The sequence below is a fragment of the Neovison vison genome, chromosome 14, assembly GCF_020171115.1.
Source record: "Neovison vison isolate M4711 chromosome 14, ASM_NN_V1, whole genome shotgun sequence".
Classification (NCBI taxonomy): Eukaryota; Metazoa; Chordata; class Mammalia; order Carnivora; family Mustelidae; genus Neogale; species Neogale vison.
The window spans coordinates 17,326,043-17,341,992 of record NC_058104.1 but is presented as its reverse complement, the minus strand read 5'-3'; the positions used below and the strand labels follow the sequence as shown (position 1 = coordinate 17,341,992).

At 49.9% G+C, this 15,950-nt stretch overlaps 1 protein-coding gene across 1 annotated transcript in view; it reads right to left on the bottom strand.

Moving 5' to 3' along the window:
• The window catches only part of LOC122896062 (ATP-binding cassette sub-family A member 17-like), a 58,176-nt gene extending 48,201 nt beyond the window's left edge, over positions 1–9,975 (bottom strand). The window contains exons 1-7 of the mRNA XM_044234002.1: positions 9,904–9,975; positions 9,407–9,665; positions 7,177–7,304; positions 6,166–6,328; positions 4,617–4,876; positions 3,849–3,965; positions 2,853–2,970 (exon numbers count right to left, since the gene is read on the bottom strand). Coding sequence (XP_044089937.1) covers positions 2,853–2,970; positions 3,849–3,965; positions 4,617–4,876; positions 6,166–6,328; positions 7,177–7,304; positions 9,407–9,665; positions 9,904–9,972 — 1,114 coding nt within the window. The 5' untranslated portion in view covers positions 9,973–9,975. The remainder of the gene's footprint in view (positions 1–2,852; positions 2,971–3,848; positions 3,966–4,616; positions 4,877–6,165; positions 6,329–7,176; positions 7,305–9,406; positions 9,666–9,903) is intronic.
• Positions 9,976–15,950: the final 5,975 nt, after the last annotated feature.

Sequence of the window (15,950 nt, the reverse complement as noted above, 5' to 3'; positions counted from 1 at the left end):
CCCGCAGCCTGGCGGTGGGGGGTGTCCTGGGTGGCAGCACTAGCGTCTTTCAGAGATCGCCAGGGAGGCATTTCCTGGGGCCCTGTTATAAATCACAGATATTTGGGGAGGTGTTTTAAGCTGATTTTAATTTTAATTGTTTTCTCGATTTCCTTTTTGGAGCGTTCACTGCTAGTGTCTAGAAACACAACGGTTTTCTGCGTGTTCATCTGTAGCCCGCAAGCTTGCTGAACTTATTTAATGGCTCTAAAAGCTGCTATTGTGGATTCTTAAGGGTTTTCTCTATATAAGATCGTGTCATGTTTGCATGGAGAGAGTTTTGCTTCTTCCTCTCCAGCTGCCTTTTCTGTTTCATTCTTAATTGCTCTGCCTAGAACCTCCTGTACATTGTTGAGCGGCAGAGGGGAGAGTGGTCATCTTATCTTTTTCCCGATCTTATGGGGAACGCTTCCAGTTGTTCAGCATTGAATCTGAGGTTAGCGATAGGGTTTTCGTGAATGCTCACTGTCGGTCCAAATAATTCCTTTATATTCTAGTCTGTTAAGTGTTTTTATCATGAAAAGCACTGGATTTTGTCCCATGCTTTTTCAGTATCATTTGAGACAACTAAAAGTGAATAAAATTGTGTTTATTTTTTCCTGCATCCAAAGTAGTGTGTTAAATATATTGTTTTTCATATGTTGAATTATTCTTTTTTTATTAAGCTTTTTATTTTAATTTGAGTATACTTAAAATACAGTGGTGATTATCCTTGTATCCTTGGTATAAATCCCCCTTGGCATGGTGTGTAATCACTTAACTATGCTGTTGGTTTAGTTTGCCAGTATTTTGTTGAGGACTTTTTACATCTTTCTTTATAAGGAATACTGGTGTGTAGTTTTATTGGTCTGCTGTCTTTCCCGGTTTGGGTATCCAGATAATGGTATCCTACAGAATGAGTCTGGAATATCTGTGTTCTTATTTTTCAGTTCTAAGTTTTCATTTATTCATTTATTCTTTCTTTTTTTTTTCTTAAAGATTTTATTTATTTATTTGACAGAGAGAATTCACAAGTAGATGGAGAGGCAGGCAGAGAGAGAGAGGGAAGCAGGCTTCCTGCTGAGCAGAGAGCCCGATGCGGGACTCGATCCCAGGACCCTGAGATCATGACCTGAGCCGAAGGCAGCGGCTTAACCCACTGAGCCACCCAGGCGCCCCATTTATTCTTTCATTTATTCTGTGGGTTGTCTTTCTACTTTCTTGATGGTATCCTTTGAAGCACAAAAGCTTTTAATATTGATTTAGTCCAATTTATCGAGCCTCTTCCTTATGACTTATGCTGTTGGTGTCATGTCTGAGAAAACACCGTCTAACCCAAGATCACAAAGATTCATGGCTGAATTTTCTTTTAAAGGTTTTGTAGTTTTAGCTCTTACCTTTGGGTTTATAAGCAATTTTGAGTTAATTCTTATGTACCGTGTGAGGCGGAGGTCCAACGTCATCCTTGTGTGTGTACACACGCAGCTGGTCCGGCGCTCTTTGTTGAAAAGACTAACCCTGCCCTGCTGAATTGTCCCAGCCCCTTCGTCAAAAACCGGTCGATCGCGAACTCTGCAGTGGCTACATTCCTGCTCCCACTTGGGACTCTTGCTGCTATTTGCTCTCTAGTCTGGTCTTGCTTTGCTGTGCATCTGACCTCTCTGGTTTTGCCTTTTCTTTCCAGCCCTCTGCTTCCTTCTTGTGCTTGACCACAAGTTCAGTATTTTGGGTTTTTGTTCTCAGCACCATGTTAGCCTTAACTTTGAAGTAGCCTTTGATACTCGTGCTCCAAGGTCCCCACATAATTCTCTTGCTCGACCCCGACTCCGGCCATGCTCGCCCTGGAGCTACTGTGGGAATGGGGGGAACTTGGTATAGAGTTCAAATCAGGAGACAGCGTCCAGGTGCAGTCAACCTCCCAAGGAACACACTCCCGTCTTGGCGGAGTCGGTATTTGCCAGGACCCACATATTAGACTATTACAACGTGATGTTTGATGTAAAATATTCACAGATGTCAAGAGTAAACTGCCTGGCTTCATTTATAACATATTTTGAGTTTTGCCCAAGTTCTCGTAAGCCCTCTTTCTGTTGCCAGCTGCTGGACCCACCCTCCATGAATGTTTTTACCTCTGCCTCTCTATTAGAATTCTCCCATACTCTGACCTTGACCCCATTTCCTGTTATTTGTGTCCCTAGTAGTTCATTGATTCTCCCAATAATTTTGTTTTATTTTAAAGATTTTATTAATTTATTTGACAGAGATCACAAGTAGGCAGAGAGGCAGGCAGAGAGAGGGGGAAGCAGGCTCCCTGCTAAGCAGAGAGCCCGATGCAGGGCTCGATCCCAGGACCCTGGGAACACGACCTGAGCCGAAGGCAGAGGCTTTAACCCACTGAGCCACCCAGGCGCCCCTGATTCTCCCAATAATTTTAGAGGTAATACCCCTCCTGAGAGGACTGAAGTCCCAGGAATTCTATTCTTACTGTGGTGTCCTGGAAGCTACCCTACCTTTGTGCCCAAGTCACAGCCAAGATCTGGGAAACCATCAGCACTGAGGCCTGACCCCTCATCTCCGTCCAACGTGGGACTTAACCATTTGCATCCCTCTGAAACGACGTTGAGAAGCCAAACAGCAGAAAAACATACCTACACGAGCTGGTTCCCTAAGCCTTTGACGGGGCATGGAATTAGCCCATTGTTACAGTAAGTGCAGAGGTGACAACCTGGCTTTGGAGGCATGATAATTCATGCCGTGTGTGACCCGAAGAGCGGCGCTGCCAGAAACAGAAGTCGTGAACACCCTCCCTGACAGCCAGCGGCGTCGGGACTCACCTTTTTGAAAGAATGTGCTGACCATGAATGCAAAGAAAATGGTGGCCGTAGCAAAGCACAGTAGAAAAACGAATATCAAACTAGGGTCGCTGTTTCTGAACACCATCACACCGTTCACCTGCGAGGCAGCCACAGGCATGCGCCATTTTAACATGGAGGGAATGAGAAGACACGAAATACCCATTAACAAGGCAGGAATTAAACACACACACACCGAAAACGCACGAGATGATCCTAATTAAACAACACATGCCGATTTTTGGGAGGCAGACTTTGATCCTGTGTCCATGATCATTTACAGATGATGCCTTGTCCGTGCACCGTTCTTTAAAGAAGGCACAAGTCTGAATGCAGGGTGAATCTCTTGCTGTCATGAGGGAGTTTATCGCATTGGTCACTGTCACTATTACAGAGGACTACAGTATTCCTTTAGGTAGCTTACGTCTGTCTCTTCTTTTTGACACTTTCTGGCCATTTTCTTTGTTTTACGTGTTGTGCTGTGTGGTTGGGTTTTCTGGCCTTCCCTTACCCGAAGGGCCCCAACTTTGGCAATTTAGAAGGTAGATTTTCATACATCCACATGGGGGATGATAATTTAGTCCTTGAATGGAAGTTAGCAAATCGGAACCCTGAATTTCAACAGCAGCGTGGAAGGAAAATTTAACAAGGTAGCAGGGGCCTGAGAGACATCCTCATCTCTTCCAAGAACTGTTTTCAACTCTGCATAGAGTGCAAAATGCGCCATGTCTTAAAGCGTCTGAAATACATCTCTCGGAATTCCGCTTTCCTAATGAAACTAACCATGCCTGTGGCCAGCCCTTGCAGACCCGAGAGTGGAAGGAGGGTCAGGCTCTCCTGGGCAGTGCACGTTCTGCGCCTGAGCCCCACCAAGCTGCGGTACCGCTAGCTGTGTGCTTGCCGGGGGCCGAGCCTCAGCACACACCCCTGGCCTCCCTCTGCACCGCTGAGCACCTCCCGGGAACCAGAGACGCATACCTGCGTGCAGAAGAGGATGGTCATGAGAGAAACGGCGATAAGGGCGGAGATGAAGAATGTGAGGAACCAGGCGGCCCAGTGCTGCCGGCTGCTCGCCCCCATCATGCACATGTACTCCTGCGGAAAGCAGAAGAGCCAGCGGCCTCATGCATTCGGCCGAGACGCCCACCGCCCCTGCCCAGCCAGCCTTGGTCTAGAGCACGCTGTATGCGCCAGCACGCGGAGCAAACTGCCCACGGCAGGTGCAGCCGGGAAGGGTCCCTGGAGGCTATGTCTAGACACTGTCACAAGAATCAGTCAAAGGGGAAGAAAATTAGAGAGTAAGAAGGTCAATGGCCTCCAAAGAGAGAATGGTGAGAAGTCATGGGAGCGAGGACGGCAGGGAAACCGGCGGGAGCAGCCCTGTGCCCGGCGGGGCCTCCCAGCAGAGGGCTCCTAGCTGCAGCGGCAAAACAGCAAGCTGCTCCCGGGGGGTCACTCCCCTCCTGTGCATTTCTCAGGGAGCCCCTCAGCAAGCCCCTCCCGATCGGTGCCCCCGCCCGAGCCCCAAAGCAAGGGCTCACATCGTCACAACAGATGGGGTCGCCTCAGCGACGAGCGGGTCCAAGGATGGAAGACCGTCCACCTCCCAGCTCCCCTTGGAGGCCCCTCTGAGGCCTCGGCAACCTCTGCCCTGCCTTGACCTCACCCCGCTCGGGTCGTTTCTCACTCGCGCTCCCGCCCCGCCTGGTCCTGGCAGAGGCTCGCATCCCACACCGGCCCGGTTACCTTCAGCCTCTTCTCCTTCTCCCGGGCCACGGAATTGATGATGATGAGCTCGAGGCAGAGGAAGCTGAGCGTGAGCAGGAGAGGGAACTCGCTCTGCAGGACCAGCAAGAACGTGTCCTGGATGTGGGCTCCGTGCGGGAACCGCTTCACCAGCACAGTGAGATCCTGGAACATCTGGGCGGTGGCGTTGTGGGCATGGTGCCGCATGATGGCCTTGTCCAGCGTGTGCTGTAGGGTCAGGAAGCCTTCCTTGCTGTATCCTGCATGAGAGCAGAGCGCACACTGGGCATGAGACACCCAGGAAGAACCACGCGGCAGGACACCCGATGAGTCAGACGGTCGCGGCTAATGGGTCATGAAGGCACGCTGATGGGGGGGGCGACAGGCTCCCCCTTCCTGCTGCTGCGTGGAAGGAGGAACAGAGTTGCCACGGCCCCCATGGCTGTGATTGGCACCTACTATCAGAGACCGGGGCAAAGGTGTCCCGAGGAGACAAGGGACATCCCCCACAATGCTCTCGTGTGATGGGCCCACAGCCCCTCTGCTCGGGGCTCGGGCTCCCGGGAAAGGGGGCCCGCTCTGCACTTCCAGTCATCCAAGACGCATGGCATGGTTCAATTCAAAGCACTTGGGAGACACGGCGCCCCTCCCCGACTGTGACCTGTCTCTGAGCGGTCACCGCTGTGTTCTGAGGGTAATGGGCATCGGCGTTTGCTGCCAAGCCTCACAAACAGTCGTGACCGTAAGCAGCCCTTGTTCTGATACAGTGTCGTTGGTGGGCTGAGATCATCTTTTGAGAAAAGATGAAAGGTGAAGGGCAGAGATGCCGGGCCTGGGGCTCTTGTAAGAGGCAACGGCCCCGCCTCCAAGCGCGGTTCTGGGCCCTCCTGTGGGCAGAGGCAGGGCGGGGCACACAGGAGTGAGGTGGAGGCAACCAAGGTCTCCCGAGGGCCCAGCCCCCCGTGTACCCCAGATCCGGGAGGTTGAACGTGGGAGGAACACGCAGTCGGTACTAAAATCCCAGGAGTGTCACGTGGTCTTGACTGCGTGTTGGAGTTTCCTCCGCAGAAGGGCTGGAAACTTTCTGGAATCACATGGGTCTGTGAGCCCTTGGTTTATACTCCCTCGCTGGCCGCTGGCCGGGCAGGCTCGTCCCACAGTAAGGTGCGGCTTGTCGGCGCCCTGTCCTGCGAGCAGTTTGTGCCCTGCAAGGAGGGCCCCCCCAGCCCCTGACAAAGAGGGAGCCCAGAGCTCTATGGTGACATGGGGAACGTGCATCCTTTGGGAGGACGAGCGGGTGTCCCTAGCCTGCTGGAAGCTAAGGCAAATGTTAGTGTGCACAGAAGCCTAAGGGATGCCCCCTCCTTGTTTCTGTAAAACGCTTCCTTCCTTCGCGGAGTAGTTCGGCGTCGCTGCAACACAGGGGGACGCCTCACTGCCGCTTCCTCTAGAACGAAAGCCTTTTGCCCAGTGACACTCTCTGATCATTTCTCCCTCATCCTCTCCCGAAACGTTCAGGGCCAGGTGGCGCGCATGCAGGCTTCCTCACCAGGGAGACCCCCATCGAAATGTCCGAAGGCCCGGGGCACTTGGCTAGGGTTCAGAGGGTAGCGCAGGCCCGTGCACCAGCCCTCCAGGCGCTCATGGTCAGCGGCGACCTTCAAGGCCAAGGGGCTCCTGTGCATGCTGCTCAGGCGCAGGCGGTACTTGATCTGTGGGGGGAAGGGGGACCACGGTCACCAGACCCCAACGCCCAGATGACCCAGGACAGAGCAGCCCCGGGCCTGAAGCCGGCCCGGAGGCCCCGTGAGGAGGCCACGGTTGGGCAAGTCATGTGACCTTTTTGTGGTTTCTTCGTCAGGGAAGGGGGAGGTGTTACGGACTGTGGGGTCCAGTGGGTGACCCCAGGGCGAGCCTGGCCTACATGCTAGCCACGCGTTGCTGGCTGTGGATACGTACGTCCATCTCTGCCTTCCAGCGCCCCACGCAGGTTCTGACACTCTAGACGTGACGGTATGGCCTGACACCAAAGCTTTCCCACCCCAGACAGGAGCGTCTGCCTTCCCCTCAGACAGACAGACCTACCACTTTGAGTCCGTTCCTGTCACCGTGGTGACTAGGACCAGTCCTGGAAAATGCCTCTTCCCAGCTCCCTTCTGGGCACAAACTCATTTAAGGCTCCAAGTTAGGAACTACTATTAATCCCATTATGCTGGCAAGGAAACTGAGCCCCAGAAAGGCCAGTGCCCTTCCCACAGCTAGACAGCCAGCGGTTGTGGAGTGGGCTCCAGTCCGTAACCAGGCGGCTGGCACGCATGGTCCCCTCCCCTCGGAGGCAGCCTCCCCCGCACAAGGCTTCCCTTAGAAGGAGCCTGAGAACCGGAGGGGCCCCTGGGTCTAGGCTGCAAGGAGTGAAACCCGGAGCACTTACTTCCCTCCTCCGGCAGTAAGACAGTAACACAGGACAACAGAGGGACAGCTCAGGTGACGAGACTCGCTCATGGACTCACCCCCCGGGTTGGGCAGTGCCATCAGGCCGTGCCAGAGAGGCTATCCTTACCTTTAATGGCAGGGGCTGCTTGCTGTCCCTGAAGCTGTGATCCAAGACAATTCCAGCCCACACGTAGAAGCCTTTGGGATCCTGGATTATGTAATTCTCAAAGACGGGCACTGAAGAATAGCCTAGAACTGCGGAGAGAAGACCCAGTCCGTGAGGGGCTGGCGGAATGGCCCACGCAGCCCACCCATTGCCGTCCGCCCCGCTTCTCAGATGAGGGCCGCAAGCCTCACTCACTCCCTTGAGCCTTCTGCAAACCTGCGAGCACACGGAGGGTGGCCGCAAGCCACGCAAGGACTGGAAGGAAAGCCCTGGAACCCACAGTCAGTGCCATATTCCTCTTAGCAGGGGTCAGCCCAGCACCCGGGGCGGAATACCCACGGCAACATGACAAGACAGGAGCCAGAAGCAATAAAACAGAAGCAAACGTTCAAGACTTCGACCCCAAGAAAAGATAAACTGCCTGAGCTGGGATCTTAAGGAAAGACAGAATAGAAATGCTTTCTTCTTGGCAGAGGCCACTGAGGGGTCCCTAGAAATGGGGTGGAAAACCAGCCCGGATACAAAGCCTGAATGTTTTGGGAGCAGGAGGGCTGCCCACTGAGAAAAACCCAAAGCAGGCAGGAGGGCTTCTGACCCATGTCCCACTGCAGATTTAAAAAATATATATATTTTATTTATTTCAGAGAGAGAGAGAGAGACAGAACAAGCAGGAGGAGCTGCAGAGGGAAAGGGAGAAGCAGGCTCCCCGCTGAGCAGGGAGCCCGATGCGGGATTCAATCCCAGGACCCTGGGATCACGACCTGAACCAAAGGCAGACGGCCAACCCACGGAGTCACCCAGGCACCCCTCCGGCTGCAGACTGATCTCGAATTCATCAACACAGCTCCATCTGCCTGTGTGTCCAGCGCCCTCCCTGGCCTCCTCCTGTATGTCTGTGAAGACCACGGGCCCTGGTCTCTCTTCCAGAAAACAGCCAGAGATGGCTTTTCTAGAACAAATCAGGTAACTTCTCTTTTTAAAACCCTTCCCACGGTGGGCGGCCTTGGGAATGAGAAGGAAACCCAGGACCTGGACAAGGCCTTTGAGGCTCCTGCAGACACTCCGACCTCAGTGGGACCACTCTCCCCACTTCCTTCCTCCTCGCCCACGGCTGCCAGCTCCCCAACCCTACGGCAGTCCCCCCTCTGGCCACCCCTGAGCCCTGTGGTCACCCCCGACCCCGCATGGCTTGTCCCTAACCCTCACGGCTTCACCACCGTGTCTCCTCCCCAGAGAAGATCGCTCTGCTGTAGTTCATTTCACAACCTCACATTTGTGAAAGATTAGACTGGACTGGCACGGGATTTCAGGGCGCTAGGCAAGCACAAGGCACCAAGCAGCGGTCCCCGCACGCATAGCCACGGATGGGCTTTGAAAGGAGTGTGTGCACGAGGAGCGCTCCGGGCTCCATGGGGACAGCCCCGCCTTTTCACTCTGTACCTTCTGCGTTACTGAAATGCCTTTACAAAAACACAGGCCATAATTAGAACTTTGGGAAATCACCCCACGTTTTGTGGACTCTGTGTTTTGAAAGGCCGTGTCGGCCTCAGTGCATTCATCCATCCAGCCAATGTGTACCAAGGGGGCAGTAGGTGCCAGGCACATGGTAGGCCCAGTGGGGAGCAGAACAGACGTGGGCCTCTGTCCTCGTGGAGCCGGAGCCCTGCTGGGGATGGCAGGTGCCACCCAGAGAGCCGTTAGTGGCCGTGCGGTGAGAGAGACGGAGGCATGGGTGAGAGACCTAAGCCCCAGCTGCTTAGCTAAGCGCCATCATGAGGATAGGCCGCCACAGCCCTCGGGAGGCGTGTGGGGCGCAGGGGAGCCTGGAGAAGGGTCTGTCTGGCTCTTCCACCGCCCGTGCAGTATAAGCCATTGGAGGGGCTGAAGCCCCGGCTGGCCAGTCCCTGCTGACCTCTGAGAGATCTCCCTGGCTCCATGCAGAGATGGGACTAGAAGGTGTCAGGAGGAAAAGAGAGACCCGTCGGAACACTAATTCAGAATCTCTCAAGTGTCGGGGGCACGGCTGCAGGATCCGAGCCCCCCGCCCCCCGGGCTACTCTCCCACCACCTCTGCAGACTTTCTTGGATTTGGAGACCCCGATTTGGAATCATGTCCATGAACACCCTCCGGAGAAGGCATCCAACTTTGGAAAAATGCCCCCCCCGCCCCTCCCCCATCTTCATGTCTCACCTTCAAACTCAACGTCGAAGGCGTCCTGCACCATCTCCGTGACAGCCCTCAGCGCGTCGCTCTGGGACGGGATGTATGCGAGCTGGTATTTAGCCTGCGTGGGGAAGTAGAGGAACGCTGGCAGCAAACTGATGTTGACGGTGAGGTGGTTCAAAGGAGGCCATTTCCTGGGCACACTGTGGAGGCGAAGGTACATGGCGATCGCAGAGAACAACAGAGGTGCGAGGGCCTCGAGCACGGCGACCAGGGGCTTCCGCTTCTGCAGCAGAAAGGAAAGCGTGTGTTCACCCGAAGCAGGACGCACGTGTTAAGTCGCCCGGTGCCGAGGCTTCCCCTAGGCCAGTTTGCAGAGCTCCAATGGGAACCGACCGGACTTGCAGAAAGGGGCCCTGTTCTAAGCTGATTTTTTTCTTTCCTCCATTATTAGAACCCAACCTGTCTTCAACATTCAGTCCCGCCCCAGGAGACGCCCACGGCCCCCCGAGCGTCTTACCCACCTTTAAGGTGAAATTCTTCCAAAGAAGAAGTTTTAAATTCCTGCACATTCTCACATGGAGAGGAGGCATCAGCAGCGGCTGGGAAGCAAACCGGGCAGATATCGGTCCTCCAGGAGCTTTCAGAGTGCTGTCCCTGCCTTGCTGCTGGCTGCCCCTCCCCTGCACACCTCTCCACACCCCTGTGCCCCGGCTGGGCTGACACCCCCAGGGGTGACCTCGCTGGCTCTTTGGGGTTGCAGTGCAGGACACTGGGGTGACCTCTGTCTGTCTGCAGCCTGCACCGGGGTTCTGCAGTGGGCGCAGGGCTGGTCCTGCCCCAGCCCCCAGCCCGTGTGACGCCACGGCCCCAAACCCCCCTTCCCAGCAGGGGCATGAGGAAGTGCGAAGCCCTCCCCAGCTCTTCTCCTCTCCCACTTTCTGCCTGTGGCAGGCCTGGCCGTGACCCAGAGGGGACAGAACTGGCTTCAGCTTGCCCCCCTGGGGCATCACCTCCACAGAAAGCCGCCATCTCCGTGAGGCCTTTCTTCCACCCTGTTTAAAATTTTGGAAATGCCACCAGTCCTCCGTGTTCGTTCTTCGTAGCCCATTTACACCACTGAACGCGCTGTTGGTCTGATTTCCCTCTAGAATGCATGCCCCACAAAGGCAGGGAGTTGGGGCTTTTTGCTTTTTTGTGTTTTTTTTACCTGTTTTTTTGTTTTGTTTTGTGTTGTTCTGCCACCGAGTTGCCAGACCCAAGAGCCGGGCCGGCAGGTGCTGAGCTCTCCGTAGGTGCGGACACACAACTCCAGGCGTTCCGGGGCCGCAGCGAGTGTAGGGTCGGGCCTGTGAAGAAGGGCAGGTCAGCAAAGCCACGAGTTCCTTCCCCTTCACGCTCTGCTTCCCGGGGTCACACGCTTTGACTTTTAGCTCCCACCACGATGCGATTTTCACTTCCATGAAGACGTTTTCCCGTCGCTGAAAGAATGGAGGGATGCATATTCCTCAGGGAGAAGGCTCTCTGACGCTGCCCACCGGGAACTGAAGAAACAGTGCTGCGAGCACTAAACGTCGCTGGAGATGGGCTCCATGAGTTTTTGTAAGATTTATTAATTTGAGAGAGAGAGAGAGAGAGCATGAGCAGGGGGAGTGGCAGAGGGAGAGGGGGAAGCAGACTCCCCACCAAGCAGGGAGCCCGACGCGGGGCTCCATCCCAGGACCCTGAGATCATGACCAGAGCTGAAGGCAGAGGCTTAACCCACGGAGCCACCCAGGCACCCCCAGGAAGAGACTGTTAAAAACCTAAATATTTCTGCAAATAAACTGTGAAGAAATCGAGAAAGTTCAAGAGCCTGCAGAGAAGGACAAGCAGTAATAACTCAAATGGGTGAGTCGTTTTCAACTGCAAGGAACAGTTTGTTCTGATGCTACTCGATCTGATCTATAAACGTAAAGCAAGAAAACGTCCGGTACTTAAAAACCTGTTACCATAACAGTGATCCCAAACTCTGAGAAGGATGGCATTTAAAACCAACCAATCCACCACCCAAACAAAAAAACTACAACTCGTTCCCACTGAAGAAAAGACAGAAAAGCCCTTGATGAGGTCCATGAGAGGAATAAAACACCATGAACAAACGGGAAATCCATCTCAGAAATACAGGAATGATTCACTGTTTTCACTATCATGAGATGTGTTGGTGTAATGCACCGTATTTACTGGTCAAAAGATTCAAAACATATTATTGTGTCAATAAATTCCAACAAGGCATTTGATAAAATCCACCATGTATTCCTGGATCTCTCTCTCTTTTTTTAACCTTAGAAAAGGCTTGCTTATAACATACTGATATTACATATACAAATGCAGGACCATGCAGGTCTCCCTCTCTGCATCCCCCACATTCACCTGTGCACACGCGTGTGCGCACTCTCTCTCTCCCTTCCAAATAAATAAACAAGTATTAAGAACTTAGAGCAAGCAGTGGAGGCATAGAGGGGTGGAGGGGCAGAGGCAGAGGGAGACTCTTAAGGAGGCTCCACGCCCAGCCCAACATGGGGCTTGATCTAACATCCCTGAGATCATGACCTGAGCCAAAATCAAGAGATGTACACTTAACCAACCAGCCATCAAGGTGTCCCCGGGGAGACATATCACTGCAAAGGAAGAGTCAGTATGAAGATTTTAATTCTCCTAAATAAATCTACAAATTTTACATAGCACCAATAAAGATTTCAACAAGATTTTTAAAAAACTGATTCAGAAATCCACAGGAAGTCCAAAAGTATGAAATCAGGCAAGAAAATTCTGAAAGGGACAGATAACAACCAGAAACTATCCACATTATTAAATTTGTTGTTATATAACTTCATTAATTAAAAGAATATCATACTAGGACAGTAACAGCTCAATAAAAAAAAAAGAAGAATCTATATATACACCAAAGTATTCACGGGAACTTAGAACAGGATAAAGAAAACATTTCAAATTAACTGAATATTATCAGTAACAGTACTGATTTCTCTATGTTCTACTACCTAGGTGAAACCAATTCCCGGAAAGACATAAGCTATCCAAATTCACTCAAGAGGAAATAGGTAGCCTGAAAGTCTTTTATCTGCTAAAGAAATTATATTCGTATTTAAAAGCATCCCAAGTCAGAAACCATGACTCAGATGGTTTTATCGGCAAATTCTAACAAACATCTAAGGAAGAAATGATACAAATTCTATACAATCTCTTCCACGAAGTAGAAGAAGTAAGCTACTTCCCAACTCATATTATGAGATCAGCATTACCTTGATACCAAAGCCAGACAAAAACATTACAAGGAAGGCATATAATGATAATAATAATAATAATAATGTAAGAAGAAAAGTGTCTCTACTCTCAAATGTCATGATTTTCCCAAGAAATCTACAAAAAAAAATTCTACAACTGATAGGTGAGTTCAGCAAGGTCCCAGGAGATGAGGTCAATATACAAAAGTCAGTTGTATTTCTATATACTAGCAAGGAACAAGCGGAAAACCAAAGTTTTTTTCAAGGCATCATTTGTGATAATATCAATAAAATGAAATACTTAGAAGTACATTCAACAAAATATGTCCAGAATCTAGATGAAAGAACGTTAATGAAAGTTTTTTAAAAATGAAATAAATGGGAAGATATACCATACTCATGGACTGTAGATGGAGGTACAAAGACTTCAGTTCCCCCAAACTGATTTTTAGATTCAGTGCAATCCCAGTCAAAATCTCTACAGTATCAATGACAGACATCAACAAGGTGACTTTAAAATTCCCACGGAATGGCAAAGGGACTAAAATAGCCAAAATCATACTGAAAGAGGAACAGAACTGGGGGATACCTCCTGCCTCATTAACACTACACTAACTAAGACAATATAGAATTAGCTGAAGCCTAGGCAGGACAACTATGGCCCGTGGGCAAATGCAGCCCACTGCAGCCCAGCCTACAAACCAATGGCTGGGAGAACTGCCCTCAACCACAGCGACCAAGCACGGAATAGCTCTGAATTTAGCCTCTACCGTGCCCATTGGGTGAGACTTCTTCTGTCGTATGATTGTTTTGATGACAAAACAAGCAACATCTTCCAAGCTCAGATGACAGCTCCAGCAGTGTTTTCCAGACCTCAGTGTACATGCAAAGGAAATTTTCATTATTTCTTAAAGAATTTATTTATTTATTTGACAGAGAGAGAGAGAAATCACAAGCAGGCAGAGACAGGCAGAGAGAAAGAGGAGGAAGCAGGCTCCCCGCGGAGCAGAGAGCCCGATGCGTGGCTCGATCCCAGGATCCTCTGATCCTGACCTGAACTGAAGGCAAGAGGCCCAACCCACTGAGCCACGCAGGCGCCCCGGAGATTTTCATTATTTTAAAATCGGTGTAATTATGTGATTAAGGACCCTCCATCTCACCTTCAGCCAGCTGGGACTCATCTGTAATGCACTACGGGCAACAAGGCAAGTTATGAAGAGGAGTCTAACGGGGTTCGATCAATGCCTTCAAGCCATGAAGACAGTCAGCTGAAGTCACAGTCAAGATGAGACACACAAAATCTTGTGACCGGTCCACAGTGACAGACAAGCATGTACAACAGATTCTGATGGTAGGGAGTACTATCTTTGAACCCTGGCAAAGCAATACATTAACCCGTAAAAAAGAACTCCGTTGTTCTCATGAGTAGATCTATGTTGCAAAGAGAAAGTTATATTCAATTATTATATTAATGCCTTAAATAGTTTTTTGGAAAAAATATAATAAATTAATGTAATTATTAATTTAAATTACTTTTTAATTTTAATTAATATAAATTAATGTCTCATATAACAAGGATGTGTATGATACCCTGAAATTTGCCTCTTGGCATGCAAAGCCTTAAACATTTGCCCTCCAATCCTTTACAGAAAGAGTGTGCCAAAGCCCAGACTAAAATCACACGCAGACCAGTGGAACAAAAGAGTTAAAAAAGAGAGTTTCACCAATACAGTCAATTTTTGACAAAGGTGCAATTCAATGGAAAAAGAATTATCTTTTTAACAGAGGGTGGTGGGACAGACGGTATCATGTATGGGGAAAAAAAAAACCCTTTGATCAATACCTCAATCCATTATACAAAATCAGCTCAAAATACAGCATAGACCTAAGTGCGAAACCTCAAACTCTTAAACTTCTAGGAATTAAAAAAAAAAAAAACAAAAAAAAAACCTCCAGGAGAACATCCCTATGACCTTGGATTAAACAAAGCTTCCTGAGATACGACACGAAAAGCATAAAAGAAAAATCAGTTTAAAATTAGAACTTTTTTCTCTGCAAAAGATTAACAGGGTGGGAAAACAAGGCACAGACCGGGGGAAAATATTTGCAAGTTGCTTACCTGACAAAGGAGCGCTAACCAGAATATATAAAACTCTCAAAACTCAACAGTAAGAAAATTAACACCCAATTTCGAAAGATGCTGGCCAGAAGAGGATGTATGTATGGCAAATAAGCCCAGGAAAAGATGTTCAGCATTATGTCACTAGGAAAAGCAAATTCAAACCACAATAAAATACCACAACCAACTACTCGAATGGCTGGGAAAAAATATTTTTTCAGTGATGGCAAAGTTACAGAGCGACGGGAACTCTTATAAATCAATGGGGCAATGCAAAATGGTGCAGCCGTGTGTTTCTTACGTTTTATTATAAAGCTAAACACACACTTCCATACAATTCAATGATCCTATTTCTAAATTGTTACTGAAATAAAATGGGCATTTTTACTTTCAAACAGACACAAATAACATCTCTTATAGAAAACCTATATACAAATTATTACAGAAGGCTTTACTCAAAACCTCCCCAAAACTAGGAACTGGCGCCTTGCTAAGTGCCGAGCATTTCTGAAGCATTCCTTATGTTTCCAAGCTTTGAATCCTCACGGCAATCCCATGAAGTGAGTACTATGTGCTCCCTGCTTTAGGCAAGGGAACCAAGGCACGAAGAGGTTACGTGAGGCATTAAGGACTGGGATTCAGTTCGAGACTGTATGGCCAGAGTCCATAAGCAGTTTTAACCACTACAATATTAATGCCTCTCCATCACTGAACGAAGGAGTATATGTACAGTCCTTGGTCTAGAACGAAGCCTCCAATTATAACATTGTTCCTATGGAAACAATCAGAGAAGCTGTCTTCTGAAATTCTGCATTGAATACCACCAATGTGGGCACTGCTGTACAAGAACGTACATATCTATAAGCACAGACAGATACAGATAGAAAGGGAGATAGTATTTGTGTCCTTGCAAAAGAAACAGGAGCTGACATATTGGTTCCATTTTTAAAAAGCATAGAGGGTGTACAAGTGTATATCCTTTTTTAAAGATTTTATTTATTTATTTGACAGACAGAGATCACAAGTGGGCAGAGAGGCAGGCAGAGAGAGAGAGAGGAAAGCAGGTTCCCTGCTGAGCAGAGAGCCCAATACGGGGCTTGATCCCAGGACCCTGGGATCACGACCCAAGCCAAAGGCAGAGGCTTTAACCCACTGAACCACCCAGGCG